At 44.1% G+C, this 26,153-nt stretch overlaps 1 protein-coding gene across 1 annotated transcript in view; it reads left to right on the top strand.

Moving 5' to 3' along the window:
• Positions 1-26,153, top strand: part of LOC124777707 (solute carrier organic anion transporter family member 74D-like) — an 88,372-nt gene that overhangs the window by 45,616 nt on the left and 16,603 nt on the right. Inside the window, exons 5-7 of the mRNA XM_047253206.1 lie at positions 1,570-1,758; positions 13,693-14,027; positions 22,113-22,276. Coding sequence (XP_047109162.1) covers positions 1,570-1,758; positions 13,693-14,027; positions 22,113-22,276 — 688 coding nt within the window. The remainder of the gene's footprint in view (positions 1-1,569; positions 1,759-13,692; positions 14,028-22,112; positions 22,277-26,153) is intronic.

The raw sequence follows: 26,153 nt of genomic DNA, 5'->3' as shown, positions 1-26,153 counted from the left end.
AGACGTACATTCACTGACACAGGGTGACTATATAAAATTACGAGTAAGCTCTTGTAAATGCCACAACACCGAAATAAGCTGATCGTGTATAACAGATGACTGTGATCATACTACAGCCAAAGTGGAAAATGAAATTATCTTCTGGAATGACTTGGCGAGAGACAGACCATCTTTGTCTGTTTATTTTGAATTAACATAGTACTCTCTTCATAAATTCCTGTTGTGCAGCATTCCACTCGTCTGTGTACGAGTTAGTCTGGCTCCAAAAATCTTTGGCTTAAATGTGCACCTTTCACTCCCGAACGACGTTCGCACCATTTTTTAGCGAAACCATAGCAGATGATATTAAACTGGTTGTCTCCTTTGTTATGTGTTCCATTCCATTAAAATTTCCGACATATGTTCCCTGTCAATGGCAGGAATTAAGCAAACAGTGTACTAAGTTGTAATAAACTAAATGTCTTAAAATCTTACGTCCATGAAATTTGCTGCGGGACAACAGATTTGTCAGATTTTGTTCCAGGCTGCCTACAAAGCGTTGTCAGAGGGATTATGATCAGGGAAGGATAGCCCATCAATTTTAGGCGCATAAAGGTCTTGCCACCAATATTTGTGCAATAGAAGACAGAAAAAGTGTAACACCAAGTCAGAAAAAAAGTTGCTATTACAAAGGGTTCACTGGTCAGCATTTTGGATATCGTGGGAGGTTTATATCTCACGAAAAGATCAAAACATAGACCAACTGGTGAAAAGAAACAGATCTGCCAATATGGCAATAAATGCCTCACATCTCGCCAGTGGTTCAGTCAGCCACGTCTCACTACACATTTTAACTATATTCGCGTTACGTCCATGCGGTTCCTACCATCAATTCTATCCTCCGTCGTATAAGATGAAAGTCGTACATCGGGCCTCTAGATTCGCTTCAACAGTACGAGACGAATTAAATTCAGTGGAACGAATGATTCAGGACAGGGAGGGTTAGGAAAACATTTGTGATTAAAACTACTGTTATCTAACAGTTACTGTGAACGTCCACGAATATGTGTACATTCGCCAAACAGTCTCAACAAACGCACTTAATTTAAGAGCACTTTATATTGTTTACCCTCGCAACTATATTGAGCTGTAGCTGTGGTATTTATACACAGTTTGTTATCTGTAACTAATAAGGCTTTTCACGTTACTGCACTTTCTACTAAATGAAACTTTCGATTAAAAATTGAGTTAATGAGAACTCACATACTTCTCACTTTGTTGTGGATATGTAACAGAACACTACCGTTGACTTGTTACCACTTCTGCCAAACCGCTTTATTAATTACGTTTACGATTTTCTAACAGCTTAGGTGATCTGATGTTTAAGCAGTGTCCATGAAAAGAAATGTAATTTCAGTATAGCTTCTCTCCGTATGACACGGACGTGAGTGGATGTGTAACACAAAAATGTGCGCACTGTAGCCACACGTGTGCGATTGTAAATAAATAATTATTATGGTTGATAATCATGTTATTATAAAATGAAATTAAAATGTCTCTTTAATTACAACGTAACTTTATCCGTTTCAGCTTTCTGTCCGTCCCTGGGTCGTGTATTTAGTAATGCGGTGGCGCTCTGCAAGATGTTAGCCATTCTGTTTGCTGTCGCTGCGTTTCTCAACATGGAGGGTTTCCGGGACAAGTATCTGGAGTCCATTTACCACATTCCGTTGCCCAAAGACTTGTTGCAGGACCCCTGGCTATCAAGGATCACAACAAGTAAGTATAGAGTTCAACTGTAACGTCATAAACCACATTAAATGAGTTTCTCAGTTTTATTGTATTCGTAATGGCACGGTGAAACATCTTGACTGTAGAATAACGAGTAACAAAATAAACTGCACCTACTCATTTTTTACCATTTATTTCGATGGTTAATAACCCTATAACGGCTCCGAGATCTTTTAGCTCATCTATAGTGGTGAAAAATACATTTATTGCAAAAACATTGCGATATTTATGTTGTCTCACATTTCAATGTTTTTTAAAGAAGTGATATTGTGAGTAGAGAGGAACTATGATAGCGATATTTTCCCAGGAAGTCATGTGAGGTGTGATATCCAATGTATTATTGGATGGACTTCGGTACATAATCAATTTTTAATGGTTCTGAAGCGCTTTAACGCGCCACAATTAAAATCAAAACACAGTGCGCGATATATTTTGGGATTTTATTTTAGTTCATGCCATATGCTAAGGCACTTCAGAACTGCTTGAAATTGCTTTTTATGTCGAAGTCGCAGGTGAAGTATAATGGGTATCATACTATTACAGTCGTCTGGGCAAAAATGTTGCGATTTCATAAATACAGCGTGATTGTGTTAGCCAACAGATTGGGGCTCAATGAAGCAACCTATGTTGTTGTTGTTGTGGTCTTCAGTCCTGAGACTGGTTTGATGCAGCTCTCCATGCTACTCTATCCTGTGCAAGCTTCTTCATCTCCCAGTACCTACTGCAACCTACATCCTTCTGAATCTGCTTAGTGTATTCATCTCTTGGTCTCCCTCCACGATTTTTACCCTCCACGCTGCCCTCCAATGCTAAATTTGTGAGCCCTTGATGCCTCAAAACATGTCCTACCAACCGATCCCTTCTTCTAGTGCAACCTATGTATGCAGGGCTATTCAAAAGTCATGTCCGACAGGACAAAGTCTGTGTTGGTGATAGAGTAGTCTTGGGCCATAGGACAAAGTTGTGTTCAGGGATATGACAGGAACGATTATTCGGAGCAGGAATGTAAACATGGGCTTCAAGATGCATGTCTGAAAAGCCAGGAGCACTTGTTCAGTAGAAGAGATGTGTTTTGCAACAGTGAAGGTGAACAAGTGCTCATAGCTTTTCAGGTACGTACTTTAGAGCCCATGTCTACGAGACATTTTTTCTTGTTTTGGTCCATAGTATCAGGTCTCAAAATATGGAAAACAAGAAGCTTGCTAAAGATGACATTTGTTCCACAGTATCGAAGATGAATAAGTGGTCACGCCTCTTAAGGTATGCGTTTTAGAGCCCATGTTTACTACTTTTTTTTCCGGCCGCAGTGGTCTAGCGGTTGTAGGCGCGCAGTCCGGAACCGCGCGACTGCTACGGTCGCAGGTTCGAATCCTGCCTCGGACATGGATGTGTGTGATGTCCTTAGGTTAGTTAGGTTTAAGTAGTTCTAAGTTCTAGGGGACTGATGACCACAGATGTTAAGTCCCATAGTGCTCAGAGCCATTTGAACCATTTACTACACTTTTTGCCTCGAATGATGGCTACTGTCATATCCCAGAATACTACATTGTCCTATTGGTCAAGACTTTTGAGCAACCAATGTAGTGCTTTGTCCTAAGGTGCGTGACTTTTGAATCGCCTTGTATGCAGATTTATTCATAAGCCCCTCCGGGCCTACAGAAGACGATTGCGTGAAAATTAAAAGACATACAGGAAACAGACAAATATCATTACTGCAGTTACGCTCTACCAAAACTACATAAATGACATAGTAAATGTTAGGATTACCGGTGCTATTGGTTGCATTGTTAGGGAAAGAAACACAAACGAGAGTGTAAGAGAGAAACTGAGAACGGACGACTTCTCTTTGTTTTGCACATAAATAGAACCACACGTTATTGGGTGTTAGTTCATTCTATATATTACATTCTTACGGAATATGAATTGCGTTTTGTAAGTAATAATAATTATTTGGCAGCGTAACTTCTGCGCTTTTATGTAACCAAAACAATTTCTTTTGCAGCAAGTACAGTTTACATGCACAAATATATATGTACATATAATTGTTGTTTTTTGTATTCAGTAGAATGTTCATCATGACCGAAGGTAAGAGATTCCTGTTATTATTGATAAATGTGAAACGTGTTTATGAATAACAGAAACATGTTTTATGAAGTTCGACGAAGTACTGAAGCGATGTTAGATGTATTGTTGATTTGCAGTGTTTTATTTTATCTTCCTGTTGAGGAAATTGCGCTTTCTGCCGTTATATTATAAATATGTATTGTTCCCCTTATTTTTATTACAACATCCCGCTGTTTCACGTTACAGATTAACAATGTTTGAATTAAACCTTATTTAAACGTTGACTATTTCAGTTTTGCTATAAATACTGTTTATTTTTAAGTAACAGACAATAGGATAACTACATAGAACAAGAATATTCCATAGCCTGGCTCTTTACATACTATCATTCAGTTTATAGGTGGCTCACCACTTCCGATTTTTGGGAAATCTAGTGAGACACTGATCGCATATGTAAAGAAAGCGATTGTTGTGACGTAACGCGCGATAGATATGCAACACACCTAACATACAGGTAATGCGGGTACAACCTTAGCTGACTAAGCCCTAGGGAAGCTGTCATAGACTATGCTTACTTTTGATAGTCTACGGTAGCCTACGGTAGTTTTACAGCTCTTACCACTACACTTCAAAGAGGCATTAGACATGATTGGTCATTTATTTATTTTTATTTAATCATATGGCTAGAGTCCCCCGTCGGGCAGACCGTTCGCCGGGTGCCGGTCTTTCAATTTGACGCCACTTCGGCGACCTGCAGTCGATGAGGATGATAGGATGATGATGAGGACAGCACAACAGGCAGTCCCCGGGCGTAGAAACTTCCTCGTGAGGGAATCATACCCGGGCCCAGAGGATTGACAATCCGTCACGCTGACCATTCAGCTACCGCAGGCGGACATGATTGGTCATGAGTACCTCATGAAAGTCACGGACGCTCTAGGATTTGAAAACAAATTTAGGGCTTTAGTTTTTAATCTACTAACAGATTTCAGTTCTCGAGTGGTCGTCAACGGAGAAGCGACAGATATTTTATCGATCAAATGCTCAGTACAGATCTGCAGGCTTTCGTTGCTAGTTAGACCAACACTCAGGCACACAATCACACCTCGAATGGCCTGCTATGTAGGATATAACCATCAACGAGTGCTTTCAGCTGTATGTGGTGTACCTGAAGATTTTTGTGGACTCTCTTTCTCACCGAATAGATTCCGTTATGTAGGATAGAGGGCCCTTCCCTCAAGAAAACGACTATTCAAGTATGAATGAGTCTGGTGATATATCATCTGATTTTGCTGATAACATCATTCACATAATTCCGACGATTTCAAGAGCCGACAAGTGTGAAATTTATCACACAATCAGCTTAACAGCTCATGCACCCAAGTTGCTGGCAAAAATAATATACAAAGAATGGAAAAGAAAAGAAAGATGTATTACATGACAATCAATTTGCTTTAGGAAAAGTAAAGACATCACACAGGCAGTTCTGACGTTGCTGTTGATAGTGGAAGCAAGACTGAAGAAAAATCGACACACGTTCATAGGATTTATCGATCTGGAAAAAGGTTTAGACAATGTAAAATGGTGCAGGACGTTCGAAATTCAGAGAAAAATAGGAGTAAGCTATAGTGAAAGACGGGTAATACACAATACGCACGAAAGTTAAGAGGGATCAATAAAAGTGAAAGACCAAGGACGAAATGCTTGAATTAAAAGGGTGTAAGATAGGGATGTAGAATTTCGCAGTACTATACGACCTATACACCGAAAGAGCAATGATGAATATAAAAGAAATATTAAAGAGTGGAGTTAAAACTGAAAGTGAAATATATCAGTGATAAGATTCGCTTATGATATTGCTATCGTTAGCCAGTGCTGACCCTACGGCTACTCTTAGAAGATAGGTTGAGAAAAGAGAAACGTACGTTTATAGCGTTTGGATAATTAGATAAGGATTTGGCATTGTTGACTGGAATCTCTTTGAAATGCTGGAAATAACAGGGGTAAAACACAGCGAGCGAAAGTCTGTTTACAACTTGTACAGAAACCTCAGGGCAGTTATAAGAGTCACAGACCATGAAAGAAAAGCAGTGGTTGAGAAGGGAGTGAGGCAGGGTTGTAGACTAACCACGACGTTACTTAATCTGTCCGTTGAGGAAGCAGTAAAGGAAACTAATGAAAACTATGGAGAATGAATTTAGTTCCTGGGAGAAGGAATAAAAACTTTGAGGAAAGTAGTAGCTAAGTTTTTCTATGTAGGCATTAAAATCACTGATGATAGCGCAGTAGAGAGGATATAAAATGTAAACTGGGAATGGCAAAAAAGAAGAAAGAAAAACGCTTCTGAAGAAGAAAAATTCGTTAACATCAAATATAGATTTAAGTTTCAGGAAATCATATCTGAAAGGATTTGTATGCAATTTGGCCATATATTGAAGTGAAAGATGGATGATAAAAAATTTAGAGAAGAAGAGAATAGAAGCCATTAAAAAGTGGTGCTACAGAAGAATGCTGAAGATCACAACGGTAGATAACGTAACTAGTCAGGAGGTACTGAATAGAACTGGGGAGAAAATAAATTTGTAACACAACGTGACGAGAAGAAGGAATAGGTTGATAGGACACATTCTGAGACGTCAAGGTATCACCAGTTTACTACTGGAGCAAAGTGTGAGGGGTAAAAACTGTAGAGAGAGACCAAGAGATGATTACAGTAAACAGTTCAGGTAGGTTGCAGTAATTATTCGGTGCTAAAGAGGGTTGTACAGAATAGAGTAGCACGGAGAGCTGCAGCCTTCGGGCTGAAAACGACGACACAGTTTCCGGGAAGTGACATGTTTTTTGCCCAATGTTCCTGTATGTGGAAGAAATCTGTCTGTAGAGAGGTAATTGCAGGCACAGTTTGTTCGAAGTTTTGTAGCATTACAGTTCCATACACAGGTCACGTAATTCGCGGTGATGGCGCCACATAGCGACCCAGATGGGTTCCATAGGTTTTACATCATGCGAATTTGGTCACCGAGATATCAACGTGAGTTCACTATAGAGGTCCTCGAACCACTGTAACACCATTGTGATTCCGAGACATGGACAGTAATACTGCTGAAAGATAACTTCACTGTCGGGGAAAGACATAAAGCATGAAGGGATGCAGGTAGCTCACAGCTACACTATGTGATCTAAAGTATCCGGACACCCCCAAAAACATACTTTTTTCATATTAGGTGAATTGTGCTGCCACCTACTGCCAGGTACTCCGTATTTGCGACCTCAGTAGTCATTAGACATCGTGAGAGAGGAGAATGGGACGCTCCGCTGAACTCACGGACTTCGAACGTGGTCAGGTGATTGGGTGTCAGTTGTGTCATACGTCTGTACGCGAGAATTCCACACCCCTGGACATCCCTAGGGCCACTGTTTCCTATGTGATAGTGCAGTGGATGCGTGGCGGGACACGTACAGCGTAAAAGCGTACAGGCCGACCTCGTCAATTGACTGGCAGAGACCGCCGACTTTTGAAGAGGGTCGTAATGTGTAATACGCACACATCTATCCAGACCATCGCACAGGAATTCCAAAGTGCATCAGGATCCACTGCAAGTACTATGACAATTAGGCGGGTGGTGATAAAACTTGGATTTCATGGTCGAACGGGTGCTCATAAGCCACACATTACGCCAGTAAGTGCCAAACGACGACTAGCTTGGTGTAAGGAGCGTAAACGTTGGACGCTTGAATAGTGGAAAAGCGTTGTGTGGACTGGCGAATCAAGGTACACAATGTGGTGATCCGATCGCAGGGTGTGGGTATGGCGAATGCCCGGTAAACGTCACCTGCCAGAGTGTGTAGTGCCAACAGTAAAATTCGGAGGCAGTAGTGTTATGGTGTGATCGTGTTTTTCATGGAGGGGCTTGCATCCCTTGTTGTTTTGCCTGGCACTATCACAGCACAGTGCTACACTGATATTTTAAGCATGGTCTTGCTTCCCACGTTTGAAGAGCAGCTCTGAGATAGTGATTGCATCTTTCAACACGGTCGAGCACATGTTCATAATGCACTTCAAGTGGCGGAGTGGTTACACGACAGTAACATTCCTATAATGGACTGACCCGCACAGAGTCCTAACCTGAATCCTATGTGTGGGATGTTGTGGAACGCCGGCTTCGTGCCAGGTCTCACCGACCGACATCGATACCTCTCCTCACTGCAGCATTCCGTGAAGAATGGGCTGCCATTCCCCAAGAAATCTTCCAGCACCTGAATGAACGTATGCCTGCGAGAATGGAAGCTGTCATCAAGGCTAAGGGTGAGCCAACTCCATATTGAATTCTAGCATTACAGATGGAGGGTGCTACGAACTTGTAAGTCATTTTCTGCCAGATGTCCGGATACTTTTGATCACGTAGTGTCTTCGATTACTACCACAGGTGCCATGCAAGTGCAGGAGAATATTTCCCATAGCATAATACTGCGCCCACCAGCCTGCGTCCGTGGCGCACTGCGCGATTCGAGCCACCGTTCATCTCGGTGACGACGTTTGTGGAGACGACCAGCGACCTAGCGTAGCAAATACATAATTCACCCGCAGAGCCCAGACGTTTTCATTGACCGCCGGTCGAGTCCTGATGGTCGTGTGCTCACTGCAGTCGTAACTGACGACGTCGCTGGGTCAACAAGTGAACATCTAGAAGTAGTCTGCTGTGGAGCTTCATGCTCAGCACTGTACAATGAACGGTATGCTCTGAAACACATGCGAGTGCGCCAGCTTGTGCTCTTTTGGCAGAGATGCCACATCATCATCTGTCCTACTTTGCAGAGCAGACAAGCGTCTGAAGCGAGCCGTGGATGCATGCAGCACCTAGTTGTAGTTTCACTGTCCTTCCACCTCATTCTGTAGATACTCAAGAGTTACTACACTCCTGGAAATTGAAATAAGAACACCGTGAATTCATTGTCCCAGGAAGGGGAAACTTTATTGACACATTCCTGGGGTCAGATACATCACATGATCACACTGACAGAACCACAGGCACATAGACACAGGCAACAGAGCATGCACAATGTCGGCACTAGTACAGTGTATATCCACCTTTCGCAGCAATGCAGGCTGCTATTCTCCCATGGAGACGATCGTAGAGATGCTGGATGTAGTCCTGTGGAACGGCTTGCCATGCCATTTCCACCTGGCGCCTCAGTTGGACCAGCGTTCGTGCTGGACGTGCAGACCGCGTGAGACGACGCTTCATCCGTTCCCAAACATGCATGCTCAATGGGGGACAGATCCGGAGATCTTGCTGGCCAGGGTAGTTGACTTACACCTTCTAGAGCACGTTGGGTGGCACGGGATACATGCGGACGTGCATTGTCCTGTTGGAACAGCAAGTTCCCTTGCCGGTCTAGGAATGGTAGAACGATGGGTTCGATGACGGTTTGGATGTACCGTGCACTACTCAGTGTCCCCTCGACGATCACCAGTGGTGTACGGCCAGTGTAGGAGATCGCTCCCCACACCATGATGCCGGGTGTTGGCCCTGTGTGCCTCGGTCGTATGCAGTCCTGATTGTGGCGCTCACCTGCACGGCGCCAAACACGCATACGACCATCATTGGCACCAAGGCAGAAGCGACTCTCATCGCTGAAGACGACACGTCTCCATTCGTCCCTCCATCCACGCCTGTCGCGACACCACTGGAGGCGGGCTGCACGATGTTGGGGCGTGAGCGGAAGACGGCCTAACGGTGTGCGGGACCGTAGCCCAGCTTCATGGAGACGGTTGCGAATGGTCCTCGCCGATACCCCAGGATCAACAGTGTCCCTAATTTGCTGGGAAGTGGCGGTGCGGTCCCCTACGGCACTGCGTAGGATCCTACGGTCTTGGCGTGCATCCGTGCGTCGCTGCGGTCCGGTCCCAGGTCGACGGGCACGTGCACCTTCCGCCGACCACTGGCGACAACATCGATGTACTGTGGAGACCTCACGCCCCACGTGTTGAGCAATTCGGCGGTACGTCCACCCAGCCTCCCGCATGCCCACTATACGCCCTCGCTCAAAGTCCGTCAACTGCACATACGGTTCACGTCCACGCTGTCGCGGCATGCTACCAGTGTTAAAGACTGCGATGGAGCTCCGTATGCCACGGCAAACTGGCTGACACTGACGGCGGCGGTGCACAAATGCTGCGCAGCTAGCGCCATTCGACGGCCAACACCGCGATTCCTGGTGTGTCCGCTGTGCCGTGCGTGTGATCATTGCTTGTACAGCCCTCTCGCAGTGTCCGGAGCAAGTATGGTGGGTCTGACACACCGGTGTCAATGTGTTCTTTTTTCCATTTCCAGGAGTGTAGTTCAGAAGCTCTGCATAATAATAATAATAATAATAATAATAATAATAATAATATATGTTTTGATAAAGTCGCTTGTCTCAGTGGATTCCTGCATTTGCGGCCCATATCTTCCCTAGGGTGACCCCCATCCGCGTCTGCTGCGCTTACATACTTTTCATAGAGCATTACGTGCCCGCAACGTCTCCAGGCTTAGTTTAGTTTAGTTATGTCATGTTCCGTAGATCATTTTTACGATTATTTTATCAATATGATGTGGAACAAGTCAGAATACAAGATATACAGGGTGGTCCATTGATCGTGACGGAGCCAAATATCTCACGAAATAAGCGTCAAACGATACAAAGAACGAAACTCGTCTAGCTTGAAGGGGGAAACCATATGGAGCTATGGTTGGCCCACTACATGGCGCTGCCGTAGGTCAAACGGATAGCAAATGCGTTTTTTTAATAGGAACCCCCATTGTTTATTACATAGTCGTGTAGTACGTAAAGAAATATGAATGCTTTAGTTGGACCACTTTCTTCGCTTTTGATAGATGGCGCTGTAACAGTCACAAACATATGGCTCATTATTTTAGACGAACAGTTGGTAACAGGTAGGTTTTCTAAATTAAAATACGGAACTTAGATACGTTTGAACATTTTATTTCGGTTGTTCCAGTGTGATACAAGTACTTTTGTGAACTTACCACTTCTGAGAACGCATGCTGTTTTAGCGTGATTACCTGTAAATACCACATTAACGCAATAAATGCTCAAAATGATGTCCGTCAACCTCAATGCATTTGGCAATACGTGTAACAACATTCGTCTCAACAGCGAGTAGTTCGCCTTCCGTAATGTTCGCACATGCATTGACAATGCACTGTCGCATGTTGTCGGGCGTTGTCGGTGGATGACGACAGTAGATATACTTCAACTTTCCCCACAGAAAGAAATCCTGGGACGTCAGATCCGGTGAACGTGCGGGCCATGGTATGGTGCTTCGACGACCAATCCACCTGTCATGAAATATGCTGTGTAATACCGCTTAAACCGCACGCGAGCTATGTACCGGACATACATCATGTTAGAAGTACATCGCCATTCTGTCCTGCAGTGAAACGTCTTGTAGTAACATCGGTAGAACATTACGTAGGAAATCAGCATACATTGCACCATTTAGATTGCCGTCTATATAATGGGGGCCAATTATCCTTCCTCCCATAATGCCACACCATACATTAACCCGCCAATAAAATGGGAGCCAGTTATCCTTCCTCCCATAATGTCACACCATACATTAACCCGCCAAGGTCGCTGATGTTCCACTTGTCGCAGCCATCGTGGATTTCCGTTGCCCAGTAGTGCATATGATGCCGGTTTACGTTACCGCTGTTGGTGAATGACGCTTCGTCGTTAAATAGAACGCGTGCAAATAATCTGTCATCGTCCCGTTATTTCTCTTGTGCCCAGTGGCAGAACTGTACACGACGTTCAAAGTCGACGCCATGCAATTCCTGGTGCATAGAAATATGGTACGGGTGCAATCGATGTTGATGTAGCATTCTCAACACCGACGTTTTTGAGATCCCCGATTCTCGCGCAATTTGTCTGCTACTGATGTGTGGATTAGCCGCGACAAAGGCTTGTCTGTGGTTACAATAGCAGTCCCATAATCTCTGCTTCCAACAACACCAATCGAAAATGTTTTATAACAGATAATATCCCTGTCGTAGTAAGCCTCCAATCCTTGCAAAGGCTTTTCACTTCCTCTCACCAAAGCAAGTGTCATCCATGAATTGCCTGGAACAACTTCATTTGTGGTACAGGAGAACGTAATTTTACAGCCAACAAATGTTATTGGACCAGACAGTATCTCCTGTTGCGAGACAGGGCTTGGTGTCTCATCAAAACTGAAAACAGTTTTATAAACTGGCATTCTGCTCCTCCTAGTGTATCTCCTACGACGGTACGGCATGGCTGTGTGCTGCGTGCTGCTGCCTGCAGTCGACTGATGCAGAAACAGGAAGCGCGCCGAGCGCTCCATTCACGAGCGTCTTATCGCTACGTCACTTCCGCTGATAAAACTTGATTTTTGCCCGACGCGGCCCTAGTAATACTAGGGGCCGCGTCTTGCTGCCTGCCTCGGTAAACGGCTAAGTCCCGCTCAAGGTCACCCGCCTATAAGGCGGCGCACACAGCCATCATCATTTGTTGCAGGTCATGACTGACATTTCACATGTGGCTGAACACTTCCTGTTTCCTTAAAAAACGTAACTATCCGGCGAACGGTCCGGACTCCTGGATGATGTCGTCCAGGATACCGAGCAGCTTACATAGCACACACCCGTTGGACATTTTGATCAAAATAGCCGTACATCAACACGATATCGGCCTTTCCGCAGTTGGTAAAAGGTCCATTTTAACACGGGTAATGTATCACGAAGCAGATCACAAAAAATACCAACTGGCGATAATGTGTTATTTACAGCTTGTGCTATTTGATGGGTAAATGTGTAGAGTCAGTCGAGTAACCCTTCCGGAACCCGAATTGTGACGTGCTGAGTAAATTATTTTCACTTAAGTGTGGTAGGACGGCAAACGGCTCGACTTTGGGCAGGAGAGGCACCACAGGACATTTTAATTTCCACTGTCTATACTTTTACAAATAAATTCATGAAAATTTATCAGCATGACCGGGAAGGATTCAGAATTCACACTAATGGCATTCGAAGTTCAAAAACATAAGAATAAACTTTTTTTTACATGTGACATTTCGTCATATTCTCACTTACTATTGGCTGCATTTCTTGCTATAGGTACAGTTTTCTTCGTGAGTGAGAGAGATTCTTCAGTGAATTTTACACATGATACAAACCATGCTTACAGCTGTATGAAACTCTAGAATTTATTTAATTTATGAATAAATGAATGAGCTGTTACATTTTAATCTTCATGTTTATAAAAAAAACTCAAATTTTATAGATAATTAACTCAGTTTTTACCGCCATTTTTAATAGGCTTGGAAAAGTCTAGATTTTCATGCACATGTAAGTATGGTTTGTATGCTGTGCTAAATTCATCGAACAACCTCTCTTACTCGTGAAGAAAAGTGTACCTATAGCAACAAATGCAGCCGATAGTAAGTGAAAAAAAGGTGAAATTTCACATGTGAAAAAAGTTTATTTTGTTATGTTTTTGAACTTCCACTGCTATGATTGTGAATGCTGAATCCTTCCTGGTCATTCTGACAAAGTTTTATGAATTTATTTGTAAAAGTAAAGACAGTGGAAATTAAAATGTCCTGTGGTGCCTGTCCTGTTCCAAGTCCGCCCGTTTGACGTCCTACCCCCCTTAAATGTGAGACCACTCTTGAATACATAAGTTTTTCGAATATTTTAGAAAATGAAGTCAGCAATGAGATTGGTCTATAATTATTTAAGTCCCTCTTGTCCCCTTTCTTATGAAGGCGGTATCTAACCTCGCGGTGGGCAGTGGTCATAATGTTTTGGCTGATCACTGTACGTGCGGCAGGCCTGCTGGAGCCCGTGGTGTGCGCACTCGTGGTGTCGTGCGCGGGCCTGGTGGTGTCGTGGCGGCAGCCGGGCGCGCGCTGCCTGTCGGGCTGGGTGTGCGCGGCTCTGACCGGCTGCGCAGTGCTGTCGCTGTCGCAGCTGTGGCTGGGCTGCCACCAGCTGTCGGTGAGCGGCGAGCGCGACGGCGCCCCCGCAGAGTTCCTGCAGCCCTGCAACTCCGCCTGCCGCTGCTCCAGGGACGCAGACTTCGCGCCCGTCTGCAGCGTCACCACCCGCCACACCTACTACTCTGCCTGCCTCGCCGGCTGCACCGAGATCGGCGCGTACACTGGTGTGAGTCGCTCAGCAGCCTCAGACTAACCTAGCTCTGCCAAGCTATTACATTCCTCACATGCTCAGCATCAGACATTTTGTAATATATCATTTCTGAAGGCTCCTGAGGCTCATCCTCTTGGCTGTTGCAAACACCACAGGTGGTTTCTGTTATTTTTTGGAAGATGGCTGTGTCCAGCATGTAGCTGATGTTTCAATCTTCGTTTAATCTTTCTACATTGTTTGTGTTCAGAGCATACTACTCTGCCTTAAGGGGTAATGAAATAGCATGAAGGCCGGTGCTTGTCAGACTAAGATCCTGGCAGGGTCGCCGGATGAAACACTGCTTACGTTGTTCCTCAAAGAACTCGTGGGACCATTCAAAGTCTCACTAGGGGATATGGCCACAATACGTGCACTCCTAGTGATGAGCTGCATGTGAGACAAATTATTAGACATATTGTCCCGAAAACTTACTTGGAAATGGTTATTGACAGACCCAGATTATTCTCTGCACTGTTTCCCTGTTAAAACGTCCTGTATCAGTTTGAAAGATTCACTTTCACTTATACCAAATTGATAAATAATGCCATTCAGCTGTCAGTGTGCATTCAGCAAGATTCCAAGGTCCAGCCACGGGACTAGAGAACATACACAACTAGCAGCCATTACACTCTCTCCAGATGACTTCTATAAATGTCCACAGATAAAATCCATAAAAAACTAGACGTTATAACTGTTTCAAAGTCAAGACATAAATAGTCACACAAAAATAACACTCTTCAGGTTTCTACCTAATCAAAAGAAATCAACTACGCTACTTTTATTAAACACCAACTCCAGTTAATGGCTTCACACTCTGACACAAGGCCTCTTGCCAAATATGACCATGCTTACTAAACTGCAACACTGGCCTAGGAAACTAGAAAATGACAAAGCAGAATTCTATGTCCACTGGAAAATGATAAAGCAGATTTCAACAACCGCATAAGAGAATGCGCTTTCAAACTTTTATATCTTCCTCAACTTAGAAAAGCCACTAAGAATGACTTCTAACTTCAGACATGTTAAGCACTTGAAAATACCACCTCCATCCCATATAAAACATGACTTGCATCCAACACCTGTGGTGGCTGCCAGCTGTACTTCAATTTTGCGATCTACTAGCAGCTTTTTGAAATTGGTTTAACATTCATGCCTTTTAGCCAGTTGGTATCAGGAGTAGTATGCAGGATACTTCATTCGCCATTTCCTGCTCCCATTAATAGCATTCCTTTGTAAGTGCTGCTTTGTGCTACAGTCTCTTGCAAGTAAGTTTACTTCCAGTATCTGCTAGGAAACACGTACCTTCATAAGAAAGTCACTAACACTTAAGCCATCAATTAAGCTCTAACTACAATCAATTTATGTAAAGACTTACCCATCATCTGCATCCTGGACAAACCATATCTGTCCTGGAGTCCCTAGCAACAGAAACACACACACAGACACAGACACACACACACACACACACACACACACACACACACACACACACATGTATATACATAAAATGAGGAAAAATTATGTAGCTACATGCTGGCCATTTACAGGTTTTTCCTGTAAAAATGTCTATTTCTCAGAAATTTTATTTCTGTGGGTAGATTTCAGAGAATTTCTTAGCTGCACATTTGACCACTTTCTATGACGAAGTTACATTCTTTAAAGAGTAATGAATATCATTGTTCCTTCTAGTGTTGTACTTACGAATATCTCTATTACTCTCAAACTCAGATGGATTGTTGATAACGGGATGTGTGACAGATAGCAGAAGCTTTTTCAGAAGCAGGTAGATTAAAGAAGTTTCTCCTTGGATTGGTGATAACAGATATATCAACTCGAGAACATCCTTCCTCAGCCGTTCTGAAATTTTTGAGCTCTAGAGAACTTTATTTTCCTGGACACACTGGCCCTTGGAACGAGTTTACGTCCTAGCTGGCCCCTCACATCATCTACCGCGAACGGGTCTGGGATCTTATTGGCTTTAGGAGCACCTTAACATCACGAGAGCATTTCATAGTCAGACGTGCCATATTTGGACGGGCATTTCCTGTTAAAAGATGGCACGGCAATACTGTCGGATTCGAAGCAACATGTGAGGATGCAGGACGTCTGCGACGTACCGTTGTGCTCTCTCAGTTCCCTCAGTCGCCACTAGCCGTGACCTCAAGTCAAACTCGATTGCTTCCAAAACTATGACCTCAGGAATAACTCTGCTGTGCTCTCCAATACATAGGAAGAAAGGAGCCTCTCACCTGATGGCCACCATAGTCACTGACGTTTGTCATTTTGGGTAGCGCATAACAGCGATTCGTCGCTGAACACAATTCATCAAAGTGATCGGCAGTCCATGCTACCACCACTTAAACGCAGTCGTTTTGTGCTGTGGTGTTAACGGCAGCCGAAGAGTGGGACGGGATTTCCCTAGCCTGGCCGCTGCTGATGACACCGAATGTTGCAGGGATCCATTTCATTCTCGGATATGAAGGAGTTACAGCGTTCTTTGTGCACGGTACGGCGATCGTCCCTTGTGTCGATCAGAGATGGGCAATCGGAACCTCGACGACTGGTGTATCTGCCCTCGCGTCCCCATTCAGCCCATTATTGGGCCACTGTCACACTCGAATGCCATACAAATCTGGATGTTGCATGATTCGAACAGCCTGCTATATGGAGACCGACTAAGAGGCCCCTTTCAGACTCTGTTAGGAACTGTTGGCGCTGTCTCACGAGGGTACGCGGCATCTCCGCGTCCTTGACAGTGATCAGTCAGCATATGACGCTGTCACGCACCTTATTCAAGGTGGCCTGGGTAGAGTGGTCAATATAATATCCAGGGATATGGCGGGAATGGATACCTTAAGGGGGGACGTTGATGAAATTGACCAAAAATGTCAATTTTCGATTTATTTTTTATTTGTTAGTACAATTCATGGACCGTAAGTTCCCAAAGTTTCAATAATGAAATCGCATTCAAAATGCCTGAAAAATGCAGATGAACATCTCTTTCATCATCTGTACCACATAGTTGGTGTAAATACACTCCTGGAAATTGAAATAAGAACACCGTGAATTCATTGTCCCAGGAAGGGGAAACTTTATTGACACATTCCTGGGGTCAGATACATCACATGATCACACTGACAGAACCAAAGGCACATAGACACAGGCAACAGAGCATGCACAATGTCGGCACTAGTACAGTGTATATCCACCTTTCGCAGCAATGCAGGCTGCTATTCTTCCATGGAGACGATCGTAGAGATGATGGGTGTAGTCCTGTGGAACGGCTTGCCATGCCATTTCCACCTGGCGCCTCAGTTGGACCAGCGTTCGTGCTGGACGTGCAGACCGCGTGAGACGACGCTTCATCCAGTCCCAAACATGCTCAATGGGGGACAGATCCGGAGATCTTGCTGGCCAGGGTAGTTGACTTACACCTTCTAGGGCACGTTGGGTGGCACGGGATACATGCGGACGTGCATTGTCCTGTTGGAACAGCAAGTTCCCTTGCCGGTCTAGGAATGTTAGAACGATGGGTTCGATGACGGTTTGGATGTACCGTGCACTATTCAGTGTCCCCTCGACGATCACCAGTGGTGTACGGCCAGTGTAGGAGATCGCTCCCCACACCATGATGCCGGGTGTTGGCCCTGTGTGCCTCGGTCGTATGCAGTCCTGATTGTGGCGCTCACCTGCACGGCGCCAAACACGCATACGACCATCATTGGCACCAAGGCAGAAGCGACTCTCATCGCTGAAGACGACACGTCTCCATTCGTCCCTCCATTCACGCCTGTCGCGACACCACTGGAGGCGGGCTGCACGATGTTGGGGCGTGAGCGGAAGACGGCCTAACGGTGTGCGGGACCGTAGCCCAGCTTCATGGAGACGGTTGCGAATGGTCCTCGCCGATACCCCAGGAGCAACAGTGTCCCTAATTTGCTGGGAAGTGGCGGTGCGGTCCCCTACGGCACTGCGTAGGATCCTACGGTCTTGGCCTGCATCCGTGCGTCGCTGCGGTCCGGTCCCAGGTCGACGGGCACGTGCACCTTCCGCCGACCACTGGCGACAACATCGATGTACTGTGGAGACCTCACGCCCCACTTGTTGAGCAATTCGGCGGTACGTCCACCCGGCCTCCCGCATGCCCACTATACGCCCTCGCTCAAAGTCCGTCAACTGCACATACGGTTCACGTCCACGCTGTCGCGGCATGCTACCAGTGTTAAAGACTGCGATGGAGCTCCGTATGCCACGGCAAACTGGCTGACACTGACGGCGGCGGTGCACAAATGCTGCGCAGCTAGCGCCATTCGACGGCCAACACCGCGGTTCCTGGTGTGTCCGCTGTGCCGTGCGTGTGATCATTGCTTGTACAGCCCTCTCGCAGTGTCCGGAGCAAGTATGGTGGGTCTGACACACCGGTGTCAATGTGTTCGTTTTTCCATTTCCAGGAGTGTATCTACAGGCTCGAAGGAATAACAACCCATATATCCACAATGAGATGCTTCCAAATTGTGTCCTCGATGTTGTCAAGCCCAATTACAGGTTTCTGGCCGATCCTACACTTCTCAAAAAGTGTGTTCATGGCAAAAGCCAAAATCCAAATGAGTCTCTAAATTCGCTCATACCGAAACGATGCCCTAAAAACACATTTGCATCTGCCACAGTTGTCAGAATTGCAACTTATTATGCAGTTATTGTATTTAATGATGGGAACGTCGGGAGGATGAAAGTGTTAGAAAGAATGGGCTTCAAAATAGGAAATTTTACTCAAGATATCCTGATAAAAATAGATTTACAGCGCGTCTATGCACCTGAGAAGTCAGTTGAAGACCTGGTAAAGGAAAGAAGGCAGACAAGAAACCAGAAGAGAAGCCTTGAAGGGAAAGACGACCCAGAGTACAAATGTGGTGTCTTCTAAAGAAGTGACATAAGGGAAAAAGTTAGGTTGGACTTTAAATTGCGTTTCCTGATAAGTTTGTTTTTTAAAGTTTATGTACCTTTTCCTCAGATTATATGAATGCTAGAATTATGAGATTTTGTACACATATTTCTGTAAACCTAATAAACGTTGTCTCAAGAGCAAATTTTGAAATTCTGATTGCAAGCTAAGATATGGGGAAAAGTGCTTGGAATTTTGCATAAATTTAAAATTGTACTTGTGGAATTATAATTAAATATTATGAAAATTCACCTATTTGACCTATTCCAAAAAACTCATGAGAGAAGCTTAGAACATATAAAGAGATGAAACAGAGAATTTTTATATAGAAATCTCTTGAATACTTTCTGAGAAAACTTCAAATTTCATTCAAAAAAGTTGAATATATATAAGCAACAGATTTTATATGTAAATGTGTTACTTTCATGTAAAGCGTGGTACAAAATTTTATTCCCATATCTCCAAAACTGTGGATTTAGTGCAGTTTTGAAATAGTGTGTCTTTTTCATCAACGTTCTCCCTTAAGAGCTATGAGCACTTCTTCATTTTACTGTGAAACATCTCTCTTCTGCTGTAAGGGTCTTTGCTTCCCATAGTTTCTGAGGAGATAGTACAGACCAAAACGAGAAAAAGTAGTCAAGCGAACATGGTCTGTAAAGTGTGTACCTCAAGAACTAATGAGCACTTGTTCGTCTTCGCTTTTATGAAGCACACCTGTCTTACTGAACAAGTGCTCTTAGCTCTTAAGATATGCGTTTTATAGTCCATGTTCACTAGACTGCTTGGAATGATCGTTCCTGTCATATCCCTGAATATTGATCGTTCCTCCTGGGACACGCTGAATGCCCTAAAGGATTGGCAGCAGCGCTAAGCACGAAGAGCACTAATGCTCCGTGGTAGCCGTGCTACCAGACACAGAGAATTGCAGCTCCAACCACGTACTTACCCGCAGACGATTTGTATGTATGCGTATGAAATTGCATTGATATCCAACCATATCTTCTGAGTAATTTGCTTTTTTCTCGGGCAGTGCATTTTTTCAGATACACACTAGTAAAAAGTTTACCATTAACACATGTATAAAGTGAATGGTTGTTAGACCCTGTCGTGTTCATCTTAATTCTTCTTTTCCGATATTCGACGTATCGACACCTTTGCTGGGATCTTCTCAAGGAATCCTCTGGTTTCGACGAATGGCTGAACGGTGTCGGAAATCAGTGTCGCTTTCATTTCTCAAAGCATGAGCTTTTGCACTTGCTCCGAAGGAATTGAGTTACTCCTACTACTGTTGGACATCGTCACTGGATAGGTCAGAGATGTTTAGAATTTTACTAGCTACATTTGCGTATCATCCTTCGGTAAAGAATTGTCCACTGTCATTTGTACTCTAATCGAATGCAGCGATTTGGCGATTGAAGCCTCTTTTCTCGTCAGAACACTGACCATATCTCCACAGGTCTACAGCCTTCATTAAAGTCACCTTGATGATAGACGAAGGGCAATTCTAACATAAACAAAAGGGGCGTATTGAGTCGTAAATACCACACTTCTTGGGCTCTTATGAGCATGGACAACATACCTATTTAGCACCCAAAGTGCTAACTGCCAGTTCAAAAAGCCGCGGTTTATTTTTCCGCACCTGAAATACGAGGGTCACTCCAAAAGAAATGCACACTATTTTTTTTAATCCATCTTTTATTATATATGTTTGAAAGTTTTACAGTGTGTAGATACATCCTTTAGGAACCATATTTTCATTTCTCGACATAATTTCCATCCCTCTCAACTGCCTTACGCTATCTTGGAACCAGCGCCTGTATACCTGCACGGTAAAATTCTGGACCAACCTATTGGAACCACTGTTTTGCAGCGTGCGCAAGGGAGTCACCATCTTCAAACCTTGTTCCTCGAAGAGAGTCTTTCAGTTTCCCAAAGAGATGATAGTCACATGGAGCCAGGTCAGGACTGTAAGGTGGGTGTTTCATTGTTGTCCATCCGAGTTTTGTGATCGCTTCCATAGGTTTTCGACTGACATGTGGCCGTACATTGTCGTGCAACAGCAAAACATCCTGCTTTTGCCGATGTGGTCGAACACGACTCAGTCGAGCTTGAAGTTTCTTCAGTGTCGTCACATATGTATCAGAATTTATGATGGTTCCACTTGGCACGATGTCCACAAGCAAGAGTACTTCGAAATCTAAAAACACCGTAGCCATAACTTTTCCAGCGGAAGGTGTGGTTTTGAATTTTTTTCTTCTTGGATGAATTTGCATGATGCCACTCCATTGATTGCCTCTTTGTCTCTGGTGAAAAATGATGGAGCCATGTTTCATCACCTGTCACAATTATTCCAAGAAATACATCTGCACCATTCTCGTACTGTTCCAAAAGTTCGCTGCATACCGTTTTTCTTGTTTCTTTGTGATCCACTGTCAACATCCTGGGAACCCACCTAGCACAAACCTTTTTTAACACCAACACTTTCAGTATTCTGCATACACTTCCCTCCCCTATCACAAAGTAGCGTGACAATTCGTTCACTGCGATGCGTCTATCAGCAGTCACCAATTCGTTAACTCTCTGCACATTGTCTGGAGTGTGTGCAGTACGAGGCCTGCCACTGCGAGCTTTCATCACGTAAGCTGCTTGCCCACCGATTAACTGTACTGCGATCGACAGCAGCATCTCCATACACCTTTTTCAACTTCTTGTGGATGTTTCCCACTGTCTCATTTTCACAGCACAGGAATTCTATGACAGCACGTTGCTTCTGACGAACGTCAAGTGTAGCAGCCATCTTGAAGACATGCTGTGACGACGCCACTCAAGGGAATAGGTTGAACTAAGTTTGAAAACAAGTGGGAAGGATGTATCTACACACTGTAAAACTTTCACAAATACAGAATGAAAACTATATTTTTAAAAAAATAGTGTGCATTTCTTTTGGAGTGACCCTCGTATTTTTTCGGAAATGCGTACTTTCTGATCACGCTACTCATAAAGTGATGGATAACGTTGTTCCTGAAACTGATGTCTCTTGAGTTCATTGGATATTGCTGATCTTTAACAGCCGCGAACCCGCCCAGAGATAGTAACCAGCTCCTACGGGTACTTTGCAGTTCCTGAAGACCTGCTCGTGCATATCCGGCGGCGGCTTCGCGCAGCTGGGCTCCTGCGACTACGAACAGTGTTCGTCTCGCTGGGTGGTGCTGCAAGTGCTGTGGGTGCTCGCAGCCGTGCTGCGAAGCACCACCTACGTCGCCAGTGTCCTCATAGTGCTCAGGTAATACCCGCAACCAGTTACAGTGGCATCGTGGTACTCAGGTAACACCCATAGCCAGTGTCCCGATAGTACTAAGCTAGTACCCATAAGTAGTGACGTCAAAGTATTAAGCTAAGGCGAGTAACAACTGCCATCATAGTACTCAGATAAAGTTCATAACCAGTGTTATCATAGTACTGTAATCAGTGTCCTCATGGTACTTAAGTAGGTCTGTAAGGCCCTAAGCAAAGTCCACGTAGCATGTTGCTAACACCCATAAACAGTTCTCCATAGTACTCAAGTAATACCCCAGAACTTGTGTTCACATAGTACATAGCTAATACCAATAAAAAGTGGCTTCATAGCTCTGAGGTAAGACCCATAGCCATTGTCTTGGTGGTAACTGCGGGAGAGCCGTAAACAGCGTCCTCAGAGTACTCAGGTAATACCCATAAACAGTGATCTCATAACACTAAGCCGAGACCAATAACCAGTGTCCTCTAACTGGTAAAGTACGACCCATAACCACTATCGTCATATTACTTGGGTAACAGCTGTAAATGGGGTCATCGTAGTACACAGGTGAGACCCATATCCATTGCCCCCGTAGTACTCTGGTAAGTGTCGTAAACAGAGGTCTCACAGTCCTGAGTTAAGTACTGTAACCAGTGTCCTCCAGGAAGCCCTAAAACCATTGTCTTTACAGTACAGAGTTAAGATCAATAATTGCGGTATTTGACCTGCAGCACTTATTTCGTTTAGTGGGACATTACTAGAAAGGCCTGACAGAGATTGGACGATAGCATCCTTACATTACCGAGTGGAGCATTCAGGAAATTAAATCATGGGAAAGAAGTCCCTCAGAACGACAGATACAGAGGGCGTTAATTATATTACAGATCGTTGCTAAACGTCCATCTCAAGACGATACAGAGAATCATGCGACGAGACATTTCACAGTAGTGATTCTGGACAGTGTTCAGAGCGACACTATTATTCCTCGTGTAACTACGCGGAGAGATCTTCCAGCGCCTGGAACGTTAGCTCGTGTTGAAGTAAACATCCTTCCAAAATTTGTTCGTTTGTTACCATGGCCAGAGAAATCTGACAACACTTGAGCTAGGCAGTTGTGTTGTCTTTGACGTAGGTAAACTGTAGCAGTCGTCTGCACAAAACATTCCGCTAATTCGTCGTCGGATGAATGTTCGTTGCAAGGACTGACAATTAACCCGTAACATAAACCACTGTGACGCACTGAACACAGACACCCGCAGACATCCATTATTTCTCGATTGCACGAATGACGAGCTGTCACTGGGAAATATAAAAACTATAAAACAGCTAGGAGCAAGCGTCTGTAGCAGTCCAAAACTGAACACACTCATAAAAGCAGTTGTAGGATAATGAGATGCTAGACTGCGATGCGTTTGAAGAACCTTAACAAACATGTAACTTTTGATTTACGAAACCATGGTTTCCCGGCAGTCTACGACCGTTACCAAATAGATTAAAGGAGGAAACAGAAAAGGTTCGAAGGAGAGCAGCACCTTTTGCAAGGAGTTCGTCCAGGAAGTGCGAGAGCACACCCTTGATACTCCCCGGCTACCAGTGGCAGACAGTACAAGCGAGGCAGTTCGCACATCAGAGAGTCTTATCGTTCAACTTTGGACAGTTTGCGTTACAAGATGAGACACGCAACACGTAAATCTCACGAAATGACCATGACGAGAAAATCATGTAAATCAAAAAATGTTCAAATGTGTGTGAAACCATTTGGGACCTAACTGCTAAAGTCATCAGTCCCTAAGCTTACACACTACTTAACCAAAATTATCCTAAGGACAAACACACACACACACACACACACACACACACACACACACACACACACACACACACATGCCCGACGGAGGATTGGAACCTCCGCCGGGACCAACCGCACAGTCCATGACTGCAGCGCCTGAGAAAAATCGTGTAAATTCTAGCTCGTACAGCGGTATAAAGACCTTCCTCATTCCTGTGCATGAAACAGCAAAAGTCGGGTGCGATAGAGGTACCAGAAATATTTGTAATGTTTCCGTTTGTTTTGTGGTTACAGGCTATAAATGTAGTAATGTATAATGTAATTAAACTACGCGTATGAAGGCGGAAGCATCAGCAATGATCAACGACAGGAGGATGCAGAAAGCAATGGAAACCACTTCAACAAAGACACGTAATGTGAATCGGCAGGGCATGAGGCATGTAGTTGAAAAAGTGTCACGATGATCTCTCCATTGGCAAAAAATTCCGGACTAGTCCCCCATTCGGAACTCCGGGAAGGGACTGCCAAGGAGGAGATGACCATGAGAAAGAGATTGAATAACTAACGCCTACGAGTAGGCGCATGAAGTGTCAAATTTTGAACGTGGTACGGAAGCTAGAAAATCTGAAAATGGAAATGTTAACGATCAATCTAGGTAGAGTGGGGGTCGGTGAAGTGAAATGGAAAGAAGACAAGGATTTCTGGTCAGATGAGTATAGGGTAATATAAATAGCAGCAGGAAATGGTAGGATTCGTTATAAATAGGAAGGTAGAACAGCGAGTGAGTTACTGTGGTCAATTCAGTGATAGGGTTGTTCTCATGAGAATCGGCAACAAACCAACACCGACAACGATAGTTGAGGTACACACGCCGACGCCGCAAGCCGAAGATGAAGAGATAGAGAAATTATATGAGGATATTGAACGGCTAATTCAGTACGTACAGGGACATGAAAATCTAATAATCATGGGGAATTGCAATGCGGTTGAAGGGGAAGGAATAGAAGACAGGGTTACAGGAGAATATGGGCTTGGTAATGGGAATGAGAGAGGAGAAAGACTGAGTTCTGCAATAAATTTCAGCTATGGTAGCGGATACTTCGTTCAGGAATCACAACAGGAAGAGGCATACTTGGAAAAGACCAGGAGATACGGAAGGATTTCAGTTAGATTAAATCGTGGTCAGACAGAGATTCCGAAATCAAATACCACATTGTAAAGGGTACGCAAGGGCAGATATAGACTCAGATCGCTGTTTAGTAGTGATGAAGAGTAGGCTGAAATTTAAAAGACTAGTCAGGAAGAATCAAAGCACAAAGAGGAGGGGTACGGAAGTACTATGGAGTGACGAGATACACTTGAAGTTATCTGAGGCTACAGATAATGCGATAAGGAATTGCTCAGTAGGTATTTTAATTGAAGGGGAATGGACATCTCTATTAAGGGCAGTCACCGAAGTTGGAAAGAAATACGTAGATACAAAGAAGGTAACTACAAAACAAACCATGGGTAACAGAAGAAATACTTCATTTGATCAATGAATGAAAGAAATACAAAAATGTTCAGGGAAATTCAGGAATACAAAAATACAAGTCTCATAAGCATGAAATAAATAGGAAGTGCAGGGAAACTAAAGTGAAATGACTGCATGAGAAATGTTTAGAAATCGAAAAAGGAACGATTGTCGGAAGGACTGACTCAGCATACAGAAAAGTCAAAACCACCTTAGGTGGAACTAAAAGCAAGGGTGGTAGAATTAAGAGCGCAGTGAGAATTCCACTGTTAAATTCAGAGGAGTTGTGAAGACGTTCCCGATGAGGCCCTTACAACAGCACCAAAAAGTCGCATTTCCTCTGTGGAAGAAACATGTAAGTGCTTGGGTGATCGTAAAGAGCCGTCCATTTCAGCAACAATCTTTACACCATCAATTGATAGCTTTCTAAGGGTGCGAAACTTGACGACGCCTGTGAAGAGAACATCCTCATATGGTGGTAAACAGAAAAGAGTAAAACGAAAGTCAAAGAACAATAAAATTAAAGACATTTACTCCGCTTGCAATAAGAGCTACTGCTGTGGAAAGAAAATTGATTGGAT

The sequence above is a fragment of the Schistocerca piceifrons genome, chromosome 1 (genome assembly GCF_021461385.2).
Source record: "Schistocerca piceifrons isolate TAMUIC-IGC-003096 chromosome 1, iqSchPice1.1, whole genome shotgun sequence".
NCBI classification, from domain to species: domain Eukaryota; kingdom Metazoa; phylum Arthropoda; class Insecta; order Orthoptera; family Acrididae; genus Schistocerca; species Schistocerca piceifrons.
Note: the sequence above shows the minus strand (reverse complement) of the source record. Positions and strands in the feature narration are given on the sequence as shown.